Source organism: Sphaeramia orbicularis, chromosome 13, assembly GCF_902148855.1.
Source record: "Sphaeramia orbicularis chromosome 13, fSphaOr1.1, whole genome shotgun sequence".
Taxonomy (NCBI): domain Eukaryota; kingdom Metazoa; phylum Chordata; class Actinopteri; order Kurtiformes; family Apogonidae; genus Sphaeramia; species Sphaeramia orbicularis.
In genome coordinates, this window is record NC_043969.1 from 22685819 (window position 1) to 22704667 (window position 18849).

Sequence of the window (18849 nt, forward strand, 5' to 3'; positions counted from 1 at the left end):
TGAAGGCCTTTATGCAGCAACATGTGAGGCTTTTGAAATATCTGACATAAAGAAGAGTGTATCCCACAAAGGTCACACAAGGTACACTGTAGAAGTAAATCCTCTTTTTCCCACATGTGAGTGAAGGCTTCACTTTTTGTCTTAATGAGATATTAAAGTAATGTAGCTAAGGCACAGATACTTCAGGACTTGCAGAAAAAAATGAAGCAATAGTCAATATAATTTCTTAGCTTGTAGTTGTTTTTATTCCATCTTTTCTTCCAGGACTGTGTGGCAGCCTGATGAACTCACAGGCAGAAGAAACACCACAGTTTAAAATGGTTCTGCAAGACAAGCAAAGACTATTTAATATAATTAAATTAAAGAAATTAAAATAATATAACAGTGATCTGTATTTTTATTTCTATTGTGTGGTGGGGTGGAATGTTTATTGCACAATCTGCAATAAAAGTGTATTTTAATAAATCAATCAGTAATTATATTTCAGGATGCAGTGTAAAAACGTTACATTTTAAGTCAATCCTACTGACAAAATGTACAGAAATGCATCTTATCCTGATTATGTTGACCTAGAATATGAATTTACACGGGTTGCATTGAGATCCCAGTCCCACTGTAAATAACCATCATAAGCATAAGCATGTTATGTTATAGTTCATTGTATTTCCTCTCTTTAGATATTATATAAGGTATTAGTAGGCTATTCGAAAATATACCCAGTTTATAATAATAATATCTTTGTGTAACTGCAAATAACATGTATTGCACGTTATTTATTTTGGGTTTTTACGTTTCACCAATTATCTACAAAAAACGTTCCTTTCCCTGTTAAGTAAATACTTCTGTACATCCACAATATGGTTTGCTGTTTTTCCTAATGTTCTTTTGCAATTATGTGTTTTTCATATGTAGTATAGCTATTTCTTACAAATAACCGTAACATATTTTCTCGGCTATCACCACTAATGCAGTTTTGTATTTCCTTTTATTGCCACAAATACCTCCAAAATACAGATATCTGGGAAACGCTACGTACTATGTATGTACTATATATTCGTAAAACAACTCACCTTACTGATCGCAGATGTACCGCAATCAAAACATCATAGTAGCGATGCGATTTTAATGGTGCTTTCACGTATACCTCGGATGTTCAATATTTCATAGTGTTTATTCCGAAAACAATTGTAAAGTCTTTATGGATAAAATAACACAGTGGGAATTGTCAATGCGAAGAGTATTTTTAAGAATTAGAAGGTAAATTATACGTCTGTAGTGCGGAAATAAAAAGCCTGAGAGCATTTTAATAGCATACATGGGAGCGCCTGACCGAAGTTGGTAAGTTTTAAAGTGTTTTCCGTCAGAGAATACTTAATTTTCCTTGAAACTCACAATGGAATCTTGGTTATTTGAAATATGTGACTAACACCAGCATTACCATTTACACGTCAGCGTTTTAACGATAAAAAGCTTTAAATTACGATTTTCTTTCCAGTATTTTAAGGCATCGCTAGTGGCGCACTGGTATAACTGCTCCTATTGGTCAATCCTCCACCGCGCCCACTGATGACGACATTAACTTTCGCCGGGCTCTTCCGGGCATGAATGTGAGTGGCTGTCAAAGCCAAACAGCAGCTATTTTGTAGCTTTTCCCCCCAACATTCCTCCATAAAACAGATGATATGTCGCCTCTGAATGCTGTTCGTTAATATTTTACAATAGTTGAGTCGTCATTCCTATATATCATGCTAACGTTAACTCCTTAACAACTTGTGAGCAGACTGAAGTTGACAGAGGAGTTCAGATGGGACGGTGACACTGGTGATGGGTTCTGTTCGCTGGGCTTTTCGCTGCGGGTCGTGGGCTCCAGGGAGGTCCGATTGGCTGTTCGCTGCTCGATGCATTCAGCCGGAAGAGAAGGAAAGAATCGGAGAGTTTGTGTTTGCCAAGGATGCCAAATCAGCCATGGTAAATCTGACCCCAAACACTCACTCCTCTGTGTCACCTGTCATGTTGCCTTCACTGTGTATCTCTTCGTCAGGCTGGCAGGTTATTGCTGAGGAGGTTTATTTGTGAGAAGATGGGGATCCCCTGGTCCGACATCAGACTGGAGCGATCTCCCAGAGGGAAACCATACCTGGCAGCACCACTGAGGGTTAATGACATTTAAATTCACACTATTAATTGTGTCATCATTGTTAATCAGGGTTTTCCCCATATGTTGTCAATGGGCTTGGGTTGTGTTTAGGTTCCAGTGTTGTCTTACATTAGTTTAGAACAGGGGTGTCAAACTCATTTTAGTTCAGGGGCCACATTCAGCCTGATATGATCTAAAGTGGGCCGGACCAGTAAAATAAATAATATAAATAATAGGATAACAATAACTTTTGAGTGAAAAAATTAAAATTCCGCAATGAAAATGTTTACATCTGTGAATTGTACTTGAACATAACATGAACAGATATGAACAACCTGAAAATGCTTTAGTAAAATAAGTGCAATGTTAAGAATATCACACCTTAGTTTATCATTTATACATGTGAATCATAACTTAGAGGTCACAGTGGATCAACAAATACACAAAACATTTAATGACAGGGAGAGTATTATTATAATTCCACATACTTCTCCTAAGATATTTCAGGTTATTCACTGTTTTGTTTTGTTTTGTTTTGTTTTGTTTTGGGGTTTTTTTTATAAAAGACTAGTCTGTAAATCTAAAAATTTTTGTGTAATTTTACTTTTTTTTTTTTTTACACTAAAACAAAGAAAAAAATGTACAGTTTTCATTATTTATAGGTTATTATGATAATATTTTACTGGTGTGATCCACTTTAGACTGAAATGACCTAAAATGATTCTAACATCTTTGATTGTTAATATCTTCAGTGTAATTTTTGCATTTCACAAATTCATCCCAAGGGCCAGATTGAACCATTTGGTGGGCCAGATTTGGCCCCCGGGCCACATGTTTGACACCTGTGGTTTAGAATTTTTTTAACCATTATCACAATCTTATACTAAACATGAAAAAGCTAGAGAAGATAATTCATTATTAACAGGGTTTCAGAAGTCCAGCAACTGGGGAGCAACAGAAAATGTTAGATCTGGGAAAAGTATTGTAGTTACTGTATATTTAATGCTGTTATTAACCCTTTAACCCCTAACATATTTGTGGTGAGCGCTCTGAATGTATGATTTATTTTAAATATTTATAAATAAAAATCAACCGTTTGCTCAATATGTAAAATTTAATATGTGCTAATAGAATAGACCTTGTTCTTTCCATAGACATCTGAGCATGCTCGTTCCCTTCCCCCTGGCTGCCAGTGAAACGGGGGGCAAAACACAGAGCAGTGAGTGAGACCGACTCACCATAAAAATAGACAGTTTGGGCTTTAACCCATTTTTCTTGTGGGAGTTTTGACCATGTAACTGCTTTTTGGATTTCAACCAGGTGTCAAAATCCAGCTGGACTAATTTAGAAAAAAAGAGCTCCAAAACAAAAACTATTGGGCAAAAATTCAAATATGTGTTGTTGTTCAGTGTGTTCCAGTTAATATTCAACATCCTAAATCTCTTCTTGATGTACATTCTGAGTGCCTTTTTAGTAAAAACCTTTAAAACTTCAATTCCTCTCTTTGTCTTTTTCTGTTATTCCACCTTGTTTTAATCCTTAAACACACAGTAAAGCAAAACCACTGAAGAAAAGGAACACAAACACATATGACACTGAAATAGACGCTATTTCACAGCATCTCGTTTCACTGAAATAATGTCTCCGGGGTTAAAGGGTTAATTAAGTGGGTGGTCTAAAATGTCTTGGGTTGTGTACCTGAACCAGATAAATATAACAAATCATCAGTCTATTTTGATTTATTTGTATAAAGCGTTTCAGATAATTGTTCTGGCATTAACAAGTGCTCGCAGAGGTGTTCCAAGTTGTTTGCGGTTGATGAACAACATCCTCCAGTAGATGAGTCATGAGGCTGTATTTTGTACTCCAAAAATGTATATTTTGCTTAGGTTTTGATGTATTATGTCAAAGTTATGTCATGATTTTTTTTAGTAGTGTAGTATTGTTAAATGTGTGTGTGAGGTTTTTTGTTTTGTTTTGGGGTTTTTTTTTAACCTAGTGTATGATGTGTAATTTTGTCATAATATGGTATTCATTCATTTTGTAAACTATGTAGTTCTGAGAGGGCCATTGGGGGAGGGCTGCTGCTGGAGTGAGGGCGTTCTCCCATGACCTGATAATAAATATAACAAATCACTTACTGGATATCCAATAATTTTACTAATTTTTGTCATCCAAATTTACAATATAATTCCATACAAATGAAACTGTTAATATAGGGGAATATAGTGTCAATTAATAAGTGTTGGGTATTTTAATTGTGTTTTATTTACTTAAACAACACTTGTTTTGACTTAATTTGGACATTAGAATTTAGGACATTTATTTTTTTCAGTATTTAAAATGTTTCCTTTCTTTGCACTTGCATTCAGGTCAGTTCAGATTCAGGTTCTCACCCTCAATCCTGGAGTTTCAACGTCTCCCATCAGGGGGACTTTGCTGTTCTCGCAGCAGAGCAGGGGATGCAGGTTGGTGTGGATATAATGAAGACCACAATGCCAGGTAAATGTTGAACACTACACTAACATTAACTGTACAGTTTATCTAAAAGCACTGAAATTAGACAGATACTGTAGATAGATGATTTATGAGCCAAAGATTTGTACTGCATGTGTAATAACTAACTTATTCACAAGAGGGCACTGTTGATTCATGTCAAAAGTCTAGACCAAAGCTGTTTTTCAGTTCTGGTGTTTGGAGGCGCAGTGGGCATTTCTGTGTGTCTTTCAGATCTAGTATTCGATATTTCAAAGACAGTCTCAGAAACAAAGTCTGGTTGAATCTCATGAGCGCTAGTTTCTATCTTTGTTACATCTGTATTTCGTCCTTTGCTCTGTCTCCTCCATTTACTTTCCCATTATATTCTGGTTTCCATTCCCTCTGTTTCTCACCTTCTTTCTGTTTTCTCTGTTTCATCTATTCTCACTCGTTTCCTGCTCTCGTGTACTTTCACTCATTTCATTCTTTTTCCACTCCGCCTCTTTTCTTTCCACCTTCCAGGTAGCAGCTCTGTGCCTGAGTTTTTCCGCATCATGACTCGTCAGTTTACAGACTATGAGTGGAGCTTCATCCAATCAGCCGGCTCAGAGCACCAGCAGCTTGCTGCGTTCTACCGCCACTGGGTAACTATGGCAACCATACTACCCTGTCGTCACATTGCATGGCTTCTGGGCCCCGCATGCAGTATTTTTGAATGTGTGTATGAGACGGAATGGACGGTGAAAATAACATTTTCATTGTTTCCTTAAAGACATACACATATTTGTACATTTAGCAGCATACTGTGTGCACATTCCAATTCTGTTATCATGTACTTTTTTTTGTCATGTCTAGATTTTTACTACATTCTTTGTTGTTCATCCTTAGAAATATTTAAAGACTCATTTCCTTCTTTCCATTTCTCTTTCTTTCTTGCATTTTCTTTGCACACACAGATGGAGAGGGAGAGCAATAGTGGTGCTAAATAAAGATGCTGTGAGATTGAGGGTGGCACAGAGACGTCAAGCTCTGATATCATCACCACCCTGTTGACTAATGGCAGAGCGCAACGGTTGCCATAGTGATTAGCCTTGTAACACTATTATTGTTGATCATGCAGAGTTGGTTTTGGCTGGACACACACGCATTGACACTTTTTCCCTCTCCCACAGACACACAGAGTCCCTCTTTTGTATACACACTGTTAAACATGTGTGCATAGACTCCCATCTGTTCTGGTTTTAAGTTATTGTGATACTGAGCTCAGAAGAAAACACACCCCAAAGCCTACACAGACGGCCTCTGCTCTGACAGACATATAGCATCCTGTTTTCCTTATTTCCTCATGTATTTGTAATGATTATGTAGCTCTAATTGTTCCATCGAACTGACTCGGTCTCCACCTGTTCCTCAAAGACCCTGAAGGAGAGCTTCATCAAAGCTATTGGCACAGGGCTGGGCTTCAACCTGCAGCGGATAGAGTTCCACCTACCTTCTGAACCGGTCACGCAGGACCAGGTTCTGCATCAGACCAAGATGCATCTAGATGGAGAGGAAGAGGAGGACTGGATATTTGAAGTAAGGCACTCTGAGAAAAGGCACAAGGAAGGACACCATATTTCTAAAATGCTACATAAAAGTTAAAAGTTGGAAGTGAGAGCTCAGCTTTGACGGACTTGGTGCTCCATTCCCCAGTGGCTGCCCCTTGAACGCATATGCAGAGTAAAAGAGAGTTGGTCATTCAGAGTAATACAAACAAAAGATTATGATGGAAACCCTCAAGAGGCCCTCCAGCCCTCCTAACACAGACAAGAGATTAGAGGTGTACAACTCTCCTTCAGAGCAGAAGGATCATCTGTTGCCTTCACTCTTTTACTCTCCATTTCCCATTTACTCTCCCAGCCTTATCTATTCTCCTCACCTTCATTCGTCTCCTGTCAGCATCTGTCTTTGATGTTTTCTCTCTCATTTTCCAGTTCTTCCCTCCCCATTTCTCCTTTGTTTCCTCTTTTGCCTCTGCACTTCTCTTTATTCTCTTTTTATCTCTGTTTTTGTTTTCTGCTTCATTCCCTTCCTTCTGGTGCTTCTTTCCTCCACACCCAATGCAAGAGGGATTAGCAAGTGACGGATAAGTTGCTACTACTAGTCTGAAAATCTCCTCTCCTCTCCTCTCCTCTCCTCTCCTCTCCTCTCCTCTCCTCTCCTCTCCTCTCCTCTCCTCTCCTCTCCTCTCCTCTCCTATCCTCTCCTCTCCTCTCCTCTCCTATCCTCTTCTCCTCTCCTCTTCTCCTCTCCTCTCCTCTCCTCTTCTCCTCTCCTCTCCTCTCCCTCTAGGGGTCTTGGAGGCCTAATGCTGTTTTAGTGTCTGTTTTTACACCAGGGAATAACAGCTCACTTATATTGATCGCAGATAAAACAGTAGATGCTTTTTAACCATAAATTGTAGGACAAAGTGAAGTATTGTTGACATATAGAATATAGGGCTCCTTTGGTGTAAACTAGAATAAATGAAGGACAGAGAAATGGAGAGATCAGTGTTTTGTTTTGGGTTTTTTTAATTTAACAAAAAAAAACAAAAAAAAAAAAACATAAACTCATGTACTGTGCCTCCCATTTGGCTCATCAAATTCCCTTTCAATTAATCAATGACTAAAAACCGAGAAAGCAGCAACACTGTATCCTACATAAACATACATATAGACAGGTATGAGATGATAGATACCCATGGTAATAATGTGGTATTTGTTTAACTAAAGAACATAACACAATATCCAGTGATGGAGAATCCCAGCTCCACAAAGTAAAAATCCTGCCATGTATTTGTTCCAGCCATTCCCTGAACCAGCCCATGTTGATGAGCACAACTCCTCATCCAGGTAGATGGGATAATTTGTAGAATCACCTGATTTAAGTGAACAGGTAGAACCAATACATGGCAGGACTTTTCCTTTATGGAGCTGGGATCCTGCAGCACTGAGAATATCCCACTTTGAAGAAATGGAAAGAAAAGTTAAAAAAAAAAAAAAAAAATAGATAAGAGTGAAAATGTATAAACTATAATGGATGCGTTCTATCAAAGATCACTTTAACAACATCTACACATCATCCAAAAGTCACATGATTGTTTATTTTAGTGAAATAAACAATGCTTCGTCAAAATCACAGGAATAAAAAGTAGATATAGGCATGATAATCCAGCTTTAAACCAATAGGCAGCTGTGGCTCAGGATGTAGTGCAGGTTTGTTCACAAACCAGAAGCTCCACCTGTTTAAGTGTCCCTGGGCAAGACACCGAACCTTGAGTTGGTGTGTGTGTGCGTGCGTGTGTGCGTGCGTGCGTGCGTGTGTGCGAGTGAGTGAATGGGATTCATTTTTAAAAACCAAATAAGTGTTAGATAAACCCATTTGCCATTTGACATTTACTAAGACCTTGTATTAAAGGTTCAATATGGAGTATTCACAAGTGCCTGTGTATTTGCATGAAGTTTGTGTACAAATCTGTGCTGTGTTGGGGGGTGATTATTTTGATACTATCTGACTGATTTTCAGGAATGAGTGAATGTATTTTTCTCCTCTATATAGATATTAATAATATTGTGACTGTTGGACACTGGCTACCGTAGAAATGGAGTTGGCTAAGGTCAAAAAATGACTAGTTCACAGCACACAATAATCTCCAACATAAGATTTATACAAATACTCAAGTACACACTAATATTCCAATACAGAGATTACAGATTTATAAAAAATGTGCTTATGAAATAGATATATTTACTGTAATTAACAAATATAAGTATACAAAGGCATAGTATTAGATGTTTACGTTGCAGACGGCATTATTCCCTCTGACAGAAGGGGCAGTTTTTTTCCTTTTTCAGACATATAATCAGTATATTTTATGATGGATGACTGATTGTGCAGGAGGTCGGAGGGTCAAATCGACTTCAAACATCAGCCTCATATACAAAAACACTCATAGTGTTACCAGAGGGAGGAGGTGAGTGATGGTGTCATTGACCTTATATCCTTTGGCTCTGTTTTCTGATTGGCCTGATCCCAGAGCAGCCATGAGAGTTATGACTCCCCTCCTGACTTCTGGGGATGTCGTCCTGCAGCCTATAGGGACAAAATAATCTATGCACATTTTCATTCAGAGGAGAATAAACTTCAGTGAAAACACTGTTATTTATCAGCATGCTTGTTTTTCACTGATGATAGTTCTACTTCTACATATATTTTCTGTTTTATTTTTCTTGGTCAGCCTAATTTTTTTCATACTTTGTTCCTTTGCTAGTCCACTCAGTATCTGTCTCCCCACCACACACACACACACACACACACACACACACACACACACACACACACCACCTGTTACTCCCACTTGTACACACTCAGCTTTTGGCCTTTACTGTTTTAGTGAATTTTGTCAGTTTCAAAGGCAATAGCAACACCCCATTGGTGTTTGGAGAAGATGTTTTAGGAGACATGGTTCTAAACCACATATTAAGAAAACTGGGCCCTATATATTACACATATACAGGACAGATAATAGAGGTACTTTCTTGGTGATGGATAGTGTTAAAGTGAATAAAACATACTTGCATGAAAAAATGGATATGGGTGCTTCTATGAAACTGGTCCCTGAAAACAGGACAGAGGGGATAAAAATTAAAACAAGATGTAGACTAATGTTATGAAGCAAGTTTGGAAGCACTTTAGGTCTATTTAAAAAAAGAAACAGTTACTGAGATAAAAGAGAAACTATTTTTCTGATAAAACACATTTTTATAATGTTTTCTCATATTATTTTCACACAAAAATCTGCATGTAACAGTAAAAAGCGCTACTGTTTTTTCAAATATCATTTTATTCTGTCACTGGAACATTTTGGGAATTGAACTAATTATGCAAGGTGGAGTTTTTCACAAAAACGATCGCTGTTGGACAATCACTCGCGATTTATTTGTGTTTAAATGGGCAGGTTCCACATGTAACACAAGTGGACACGATGGGTTACACACCAAACCTGGAATAAGACTGAGATTCATGAAAAACCCATATGTCTGGATTAGAAAAACCACTAGGATCCTCAACTTTAACACAGTGTCTTTATTTATAGTGCTATATAAGACCATTTCAAGCCATGTGTTCCAGATCAAATACAATGTCCCAATTTTGGTCCTATTTTTAGCCCCAGTATTTTATTAAAAATTCATTAATTTTGGGATGGTTCAGAGCAAGAATATATTTTTTTTGCATTTCTCTGAGGTCATCATTAGGTACATCCTGGGGGAAAATAAGTCTACCTTTGTCTTTTATTATTGGGTCTAAATTGCTGACAAAGTGCCAGAAACCAAAATGAACCCAGTTTCATAGAAGCACCCAAATATATCAGACTGATAAATCACCTTAATTTGTGCTCCTTCTAAGTAGTCTGAAGTCACATGACCATATTCAATAGATTTATATTTTTTTCAATAATCATAAGCAGAGTTTTTGTGTGTGTTTGTAAGTATTTGTATACTATTCTCTAGGAAAGCTTGCTGGATGCCGACCATCATGTGGCTGTGGCTCTTGGACGAGACTCTGGGGTAAGAGCAAATCTATATATTGATTATTTCATCTAGAATGACGTAACAGCTTTTTTTTTTTTTTTCCAGGGCACACATTTGAACATATTAATGATTTATTTTCAGTATTTGATGCATCCTATTAGTGCCATCCATAACACACTGTCCAGTGTACGCAGAAGCGGAAACAAGCTAATAATTTACTTTCAGCAAGAGCCACCTGTTATCGCCAACACTTAGATTTTTTTTCTCAAAGGGGTCGCATCAGAGTGTGTGTGTGTGTGTGTATATATATATATATATAGTGTATTATTGGGGTTTTTTTGTTTGTGTTTTTTGGGTTAAAAAGCCTTTGCATTGAGTGGAACAATTATTGTGTTTCTTTGTATTTTCTCTCTTTTGGTTATAATAAAATTAAGGTTTGATAGGTTGAAGATGTCTCTATGTTCAAAAAGCCTCTACTTTGGCTTAATGTTCTCTATTTTAAGTTTTTTTTTCTTGTTTTTTTTTATTTTTTTTTATTTATTTACAATGATAGTTACTCTTGTTTCAATCTGCTCTGCCTTTCTGCTAATCTGCATACATGAGCAGCCTGATTTTCTAACAAATATTTGTAGCAGGCATGATCCAATCAAAATATAACTAAATATAAAGCAACAATGCTTTGTAGATGTTGTTAAAATAGCTCCATTACGTATTATAGTTTAATGGGGTAACTAGTAATCACTAACCTCTTTCATTTTAAAGGTTTCCCTCAACACTGGTAATGACATTTTATCAAGTTGAAATCATTATATTTAAGCAGCAGCATATCAACACTGTCCACACTGTATCATACAGGGTGGGGAAGCAAAATTTACAATATTTTGAGGCAGGGATTGAAAGACAGTGTATGACCAATTAGTTTATTGAAAGTCATGAGAATTTATTTGCCACAAGAAAATTGACATAATAGAAAATGTTTTTATTCTATGTGTCCTCCTTCTTTCTCAATAACTGCCTTCACACACTTCCTGAAACTTGCGCAAGTGTTCCTCAAATATTCGGGTGACAACTTCTCCCATTCTTCTTTAATAGTATCTTCCAGACTTCCTCGTAATAGTTTTGCTCATAGTCATTCTCTTCTTTCCATTATAAACAGTCTTTATGGACACTCCAACTATTTTTGAAATCTCCTTTGGTGTGACGAGTGCATTCAGCAAATCACACACTCTTTGACGTTTGCTTTCCTGATTACTCATATGGGCAAAAGTTTCTGAAAAGGTATGGATAATAGTGTTAGGTATGATTATGACATCAATATATGTTTGGTTTCAAAACAATTGATGTAGTGCCTGCTGAGAAAAAACAACTAAATGTTCATTGTAAATTTTGCTTCCCCACCCTGTATATATTTGAAAAATGGGAATTACAGACTATTTTCAGCTGTTTTTATAGGCTTGGAAATATGGAATTTGTTGGAAATTAATAAACAGTAGATAATGCTTATTAATTGTGCTTTGAACCTGATATTGACTTTGAGTTACTGATTATCTGTGATACAAATAATTGTGATTAATATTATTGTCAGTATTATTGTCAATATTATTGCCTGGGAAGTTTAATTAATGAGGAATTCAGACCCAAGCATAGCATTTACAGTTTATGTAGACCACAGGGAAATGTTTTAAAATGCATAATTCCATTTGAAAATGCAAAATATCTCTCCTTTAAATGTCAGGTTTAGCTCGCCCAGCGTTTATTTGCTGTGGATGATTTACATTGTGTAGTAGTGCTTTTACTGTAGAGAATAATCTGAACACTGCTGCTTTTGTGCATGTGGCTTAGTTCACAACCAGTTAACAAACTCATTTTCTGGCTCAAAAAATAACATAAACAGCCAAAATGAAATGAAATCTGAGCAGTAAATCAGAGGCTGGTAGTGTGACTGTGTCCTCACACCCTGTGTCTGTTCTTTTCTCTCCCTCTCAGCCTTTCCCTGCATCACTTCCTCCTCCCTCCACCTTTACGCTGCTATCGTTCAGTGACCTCACCGCCTCGGCCTCGCCCCTGACAGAGGAAGACCCCTCCTACTGGGAGAGCTTTAGGATGAAGGCCGGAGCCCCTCAGAGACAGAGAGATGCACACTCATCCCAGTGACCGCCTGTCTCACACTGACACATCCCTGTGTGCACACGATTCATGCACACCTGTCAGATGTGAAGAAATCTACCAATACACACACACACACACACAGGGACCAAAGCTATTTCTTATTCAACACGAGTCTCGTTCAGATGCGTTATTTATTTATGAAACCCAAAATCACAGGCTTGTCTCAGAGGACTTTGGAAACTTTACACCGAATGACACCTTCTATCCACCACAAAACATTACACACCTGCCACACTCAGGAAAATAGTTCTCTTCTCCTGAGCAGTGGGTTGAATTTAGTTTACAAGTGAGATAGAGCTTTTACAAATAACTCACATGTGTAAATATGATGTCAGGGATTACTTCTTATTATTAATTACTAAGAAAAGGATAAGGCTTCATGTTAAGGTCCTTATAAGTAATGGCTTACTTTAATTAATTTAAATGCAATATACATTATAGACATTTATATGCCCTTATTAGACACTTGTTTGATGTTTAGCTGTTTAACAATGTTGATAAAAACCTGGGTTGCATATACTTATTTACAGTAGCATTACAAACGTTAGTTGATTTTTATTTTTTAACTATCTTATCAATTATGTCTTTATTACATTTTTGTTGCTTTATTAAGATTAATACATACTTTGAAACGGATTAGTTAACATTTTTTGTAGCTATTACCTAAACAAGGACAGTGTCTAATGAAGGTTTATAAATCTTTTATCAAATGGATTGCACTAAGGCGTTATCCTTTAAAAGTGTCTGTATATGTTAAATATGTACAACAGCTGCAGGGCATGGAATAAAAAGTGAAAGTAAAGGGTCTGTGTAAAATATGGCTACAGATTGTGTCTCCATTAGTTTTTCCATCCATGTGCTGTGGGGTGATGTCACCAGAGGTCGGCAGGAAGTAATAACTCTCACAGTTGCTCTTTGATCCTGCCTATCCAACCATGAGGTCAATAACACCGCTGCTCACCTTTAGGGGTCACTGCAATTATTCACTGATCACAAATAATCATGTGTGCTCTGCTGTTTCTACAGGTGACTATTTTTGGAATTTGCTTTTCATTTGTGTGGAAGACAAATCAATATGAAGCCTCCGTCCTTCTAAAAGCAAGAGCTTAATGCAAACTACTGCATTCCTTTAGATCTGTTCAGAGTTTACTATATGGGTGCTTCTATGAAACTGGTCCCTAAAAACAGGACATGGGGGGCTAAAAATTCAAACAAGATGTAGAATAATGTTATGAAGCAAGTTGGGAAGTACTTTGGGTCTATTTTAAAAATAAATATTCACTGAGATAAAAGAGAAACAGTTTTTCAGATAAAACACATTTTTATATTAATTTTATATAAAAATCTGCATGTAAAACGGTAAAAAGGACACGAAAATTACGCACTAGTATTTTCTTTAGTATATTTTCTCTCAGGTACATTTTGGGAATCGAAGTAATTATGCAAGGCAGAGTGTTTCACAACAATGACCGCTGTTGGAAAATCACCTGCGATTTATTTGTTTAAATGGGCAGGTTCCGCGTGTTGTGCCAGTGGACACGATGGGTTACACACAAAATCTGTAATGAGACTAGCAATTCATGAAAAACCTGCATGTCTGGATTAGAAAAACTGCTAGGATTGTCAAATTTAACACAGTGTCTTTATTTATAGCGGTATATAAGACCATTTACAGTCATGTTTTCCAGATCAAATACACTGACACCTAGGTAGCTTTTCATGTCCCAGTTTTGGTCCTATTTTTGCCCCAATATTTTATTAGAAATTCATTAATTTTGGGATGGCTCAGAGCAAGAGAGGTCATCATTAGTTACATTCTGGGGGGGAAATATGTCTAAACTTCTCTTTTATTATTGGGTCTAAAAAAGCTGGCAAAGTGCCAGGTATCAAAATGAACCCAGTTTCATAGAAGCGCCCATATTCTAAATTTTGTTTTATTTACTTTGTTTTTACATTCTTGTTTTTGCACGTGCACACAAGTTGGGTTGATAATTCATTATCATTATTTGTCATCATTTTGTATCATGATATGATCATATTGTCAGCTTGATTTTATAGCATCATGCATTCTCCACTAATGTTGTTGAGCAAAATGTGATTTAAAAGACATTTGGTCATTGAAGGTGCATTTAGTAGGATCTGAGTTTACAGACAGACTGGAATTGAACCGGCAAACCCTTTCTTCATCTTAGCTTTCCAAGGATGTGTGAACCTACAGTGTCCACTAAAAGCAGGGGAAATTAAAGCATTCTCATTGGAGTCACTGTGGGCTTTGTTCATTATGGGCTACAGTAGAAATATGGTGGTGTAACATAGCAGGCTCTGTGGAAGTGTACACAAACAGATGATTCTAAGTTGACAAAAACACACTGTGGGAATTAAATACTAATCAAAACATATCAATGAATATTGTATTTAATTTCTGTTCATGAAATGGCCTTAAATCCTACACACTGGACTGGCAATCAAATGCATTTAATTATGTTAAATTTAATCTTCAGTACTGTTTGTCTTAGTATTTTTGTATTGTGATGTAATAATCCTGAAATTCCTTAATAATGTCAACAGTTGTTCATTTAACATCACATACTGCAAGTGGCAAGTGTTTATGTGTGATGTTTTTGGGCTTTGCATCTTTCAATCTTTCCGTCTTAATCTATGCCTTCTTTTCTTCTTCTTCTTTCACATTATCGGTTCCATCCTATTTCCTTCTCTCCATCCCTGTCTTGTGTCTCCATCTGGTAGCATATCTAATTTAGTCTGGGACATTTAGTTTTAACCATCACAGTCTGTCCTCTTCTCTCTTTGCATTTCTTTTCTCTCTCCAGTGAGGTTCTTAACCCATAAAGACCCAAACAGCCACTTGATACCAAAAACACCTACTGATCTAAACTGTTTAATATCTGTTGATCCACTAATCCTATCAATACATGTAAGTAACTGGTGTAAAATGCTGGTTTTCATCTTTTCATGGTCATCAGATATGATTCATTTGGATGTTCAGAGGCTCTGTAGTTACCATGGAAACATCGTCATCTTCTACAACAGTGATTCACCAGTAAAACCCATGGAGTTGGATCAATGACAGTGGATGGAGACACTTCATTTATGTTCAGTTAATGATAGATTTACTGAAAAAAAATCACTCTCAGTTTTCTCTGGTTTTGATATAACAACCCTCAACTGTAATCTGAGCTTTTATGAACATTTACGTGATCAGTGAATTAAACATAGGAAAATGCATGCCTTTCACTGGAGAAATGCAAAATTCAAAGGATAATTAATATATGATGATTAATCACTTAAGAAAAGTGAAATCAAGTGAAAAACTCCTTTGGGAACTGCCACACAAATAGTTCTGGGTTTTTATGGGTTAAGGTTCAAGGTTTTTGCATTTTTTCCAGTTGATTTAAGGTTTTGACTTTTAATTTTCAGCCACATTTTAGTTATTTTTCTAATTAGTTTTGCTTTTTTAATTGCAATTTTCCTTTTTTTCCTTTTTTTCCTTTTTTTTTTTTTAGAAATGTGTATTATGATTATGCTGATGTGCGAACGTCACTTCAAAGCCATTGTTGCATGCAGTTGGTGATACATTGGCTAAAGGGATGGTGCAAATAATAAACCTTTATTTTTCAGAGGAAAATATTACTTTTAATTCCACTAGTTTGTCTGACTGCTTTAACTAATGTTTATCACTTTAAGATTGTTTGTTGTTTAGGCATCATAGTGCCCCTAAAGGTTTTCCTGAACATAGCTCAAGCACAGCATCACATTTTAGAAATAAAATAAAACAAAGGATGAGCAAGTAACCCTATTCATATATGGATATTAGGAACCCACAGCCAAAACACCAGCACCGCTATATGACAATACGATGGAAAGATGACGAAAACTGTAATCCTGAGGACGGAGAAGGAAAATATATAAGATTAACTAAAACACCATTGAAAATATGGATTTTGTTTGGGAATATTCTACATTTACCATTTTCAGCCTGCTATATGTGATACAGTATGTTACTTGTTGATAAAACTCTTAATTGATCCAATTGCTAACAAAATGTCTATTTAATATAAATATTTATTCATTTGTTAACTTGGCTCAGTTTCAGAAACATCAACATTTGGAAGCAATAAACATCCCTGCACATTTTTGTTCTGCATCATCATCAAGATGTGGTGTATTTGTCAAATCCTTATGAAAGTTAGCATGCTAGCAATCACAGCACAGAACCATTTGTTTTGGAACCAAATCAGGACCTTAGCATGGATGTATACAAAATGATTTTTTTGTTTGTTTGTTTGTTTGTTTTCTTTGTTCTTTTTTTTTTTTTTTTGGGGGGGGGGGGGGGGGGGGGGGGTCATTAGAGATAGACAAGATTTTGATATTCGTGACCTACACATAGGTCTCACATTACACTTTTAACAGCTGTTGCTGTATTTTTAACTTCACGAAACAAAAGATTGTGGATGATCCTGATCTAACATGACTCACAAATTGCATTACAATATATTTACAAACAAAATCAAAAGATTTTACAAAGAACGACTCTCAACACCAATCCCTTCTGTAGTAATGAGTGATTAAACTCAAACGGCAAAACTAGTCAAGAGTCACAAAATACAACTTAACCCAAACGCAATATGCACAAATTTAATGGTCAAATGGCTGGATGTTTAAATCACTGATATATAGAAAAGTGTCTTCATTTCAATGAAAATGTAAAAAAAAAAAAAAAAAAAAAAAAAAAAAAAGGGAAAAGAGTAGATGTCATGGAAACTTTGTTGTCATGGAAACTGAGCTGAATTGGATGATTGGTTCATATTTACAACTGCTCAGTTCATTTCACTTTGTCTTCAAACCAAGAGGAGTGAAAATGAGTTTGGGACTGAATACTTCCTCTTGATTGTATTTGGAAACATTTTACAAAAAAAAAGTCCTCTTCTATCTCATTATGGAAGAGTATTCAGAAGCAGGATACCCTCATCACTCAGTCTACACACTACCAAGTGTTGGACTTCAGCAGGGGAGGATGTTTTGGCAAACTTACCAAATGTCTAAATATAGAAACATCTGCAATGGAGGCTGTGAAATTCATAAAAAGTGTGATGATCAGGACATTGCAAAATAAATTGAAATACTTGACGGTGTCAGGGTATTTGATCCTGAAAAGAAACACATTGTAAGATTTATTGACAGCTTTAAATACCAGGCCCCTTCCTGTCTGGCTTTTAAGGTGTTAGACAGAAGCCTTTGGGACCTGACGAAAGCAGGGAAATGGCAGCTGTTGTGTTGAAATGAAATAGTCCAGTGATACAACATCTGCTGCCGGTGAGGGAAACCTTGAAGGGTACCTGGAGCACTGACCCTGACCTCAAACCTGATAACATTGTGCTGATCAACCATACAGACGAGCCCTTCAGGGTGAAATTAATTGACTTAAGTCTTGTTTAGCCAGGCTCCAACATCATATCGCGCTTCAGAGGTGATCTCAGGACTTCAGATATCTGAAGCAATTGTTGCCTAAGATGTTGTCTTGCTTTTTCATATTTGGCTGGCAATCCCTTCAGTGGACACTGAATGTATAATATTATAAAGAGCACTGGTGACCATCGTTCAGCCAGGGGACCACCTTCTAAAGGTAAAGGCTGGGATGCACAGAGGTGGAAAAAGCTTTCAGGCAACCCATGCATTTGGGATATACTACATGTCATTGAACTCTACCCAGTAATGTACCATTTTCCAAACCCACATGCACCCCTCTGCACGTGCACTGTTCTGGTTGGGTCAAACCTGGATACTTTAGCAAGATAATGTCCTGTGAAACACATACAGGGCATGACATATTGAACAAAAACAAATCCTTTGCATTTACAGGGTGGGGAAGCAAAATTTACAATGAACATTTAGTTGTTTTTTCTCAGCAGGCACTACGTCAATTGTTTTGAAACCAAACATATATTGATGTCATAATCATACCTAACACTATTATCCATACCTTTTCAGAAACTTTTGCCCATATGAGTAATCAGGAAAGCAAACGTCAAAGAGTGTGTGATTTGCTGAATGCACTCATCACACCAAAGGAGATTTCAAAAATAGTTGGAGTGTCCATAAAGACTGTTTATAATGGAAAGAAGAGAATGACTATGAGCAAAACTATTACGAGAAAGTCTGGAAGATACTATTAAAGAAGAATGGGAGAAGCTGTCACCCGAATATTTGAGGAACACTTGCGCAAGTTTCAGGAAGCGTGTGAAGGCAGATATTGAGAAAGAAGGAGGACACATAGAATAAAAACATTTTCTATTATGTAAATTTTCTTGTGGCAAATAAATTCTCATGACTTTCAACAAACTAGTTGGTCATACACTGTCTTTCAATCCCTGCCTCAAAATATTGTAAATTTTGCTTCCCCACCCTGTATATGTATATGTATCTTTATTCTGTCCGATGCAGCCACACTGTTTGAAACACAAAAAGTTTTTTCTGCAAATATTTAATGATAAT

The 18849-nt window shown here is 36.7% G+C and overlaps 1 protein-coding gene across 1 annotated transcript; it reads left to right on the forward strand.

The window, feature by feature from the left end:
* The first annotated feature begins 1580 nt into the window (after nucleotides 1–1580).
* aasdhppt (aminoadipate-semialdehyde dehydrogenase-phosphopantetheinyl transferase) lies at nucleotides 1581–12550 on the forward strand. Its single transcript, XM_030153053.1, has 7 exons — nucleotides 1581–1968; nucleotides 2042–2155; nucleotides 4510–4639; nucleotides 5138–5259; nucleotides 6032–6193; nucleotides 10150–10206; nucleotides 12157–12550. The coding sequence occupies exons 1-7, from the start codon at nucleotides 1825–1827 to the stop codon at nucleotides 12322–12324; spliced, it is 897 nt and encodes a 298-aa protein (XP_030008913.1). The 5' UTR covers nucleotides 1581–1824; the 3' UTR covers nucleotides 12325–12550.
* The last annotated feature ends 6299 nt before the right edge of the window (nucleotides 12551–18849 follow it).

What these genes read in the sequence shown, in the direction of transcription:
- aasdhppt (XM_030153053.1), top strand. Translation starts at nt 1,825, where the DNA reads ATGGGTTCTGTTCGCTGGGCTTTTCGCTGCGGGTCGTGGGCTCCAGGG. An exon ending in CTGCGTTCTACCGCCACTGG is followed by an intron (nt 5,260 to 6,031) that starts GTAACTATGGCA and finishes TGTTCCTCAAAG; the next exon opens with ACCCTGAAGGAGAGCTTCAT. An exon ending in CTCTTGGACGAGACTCTGGG is followed by an intron (nt 10,207 to 12,156) that starts GTAAGAGCAAAT and finishes TCTCCCTCTCAG; the next exon opens with CCTTTCCCTGCATCACTTCC.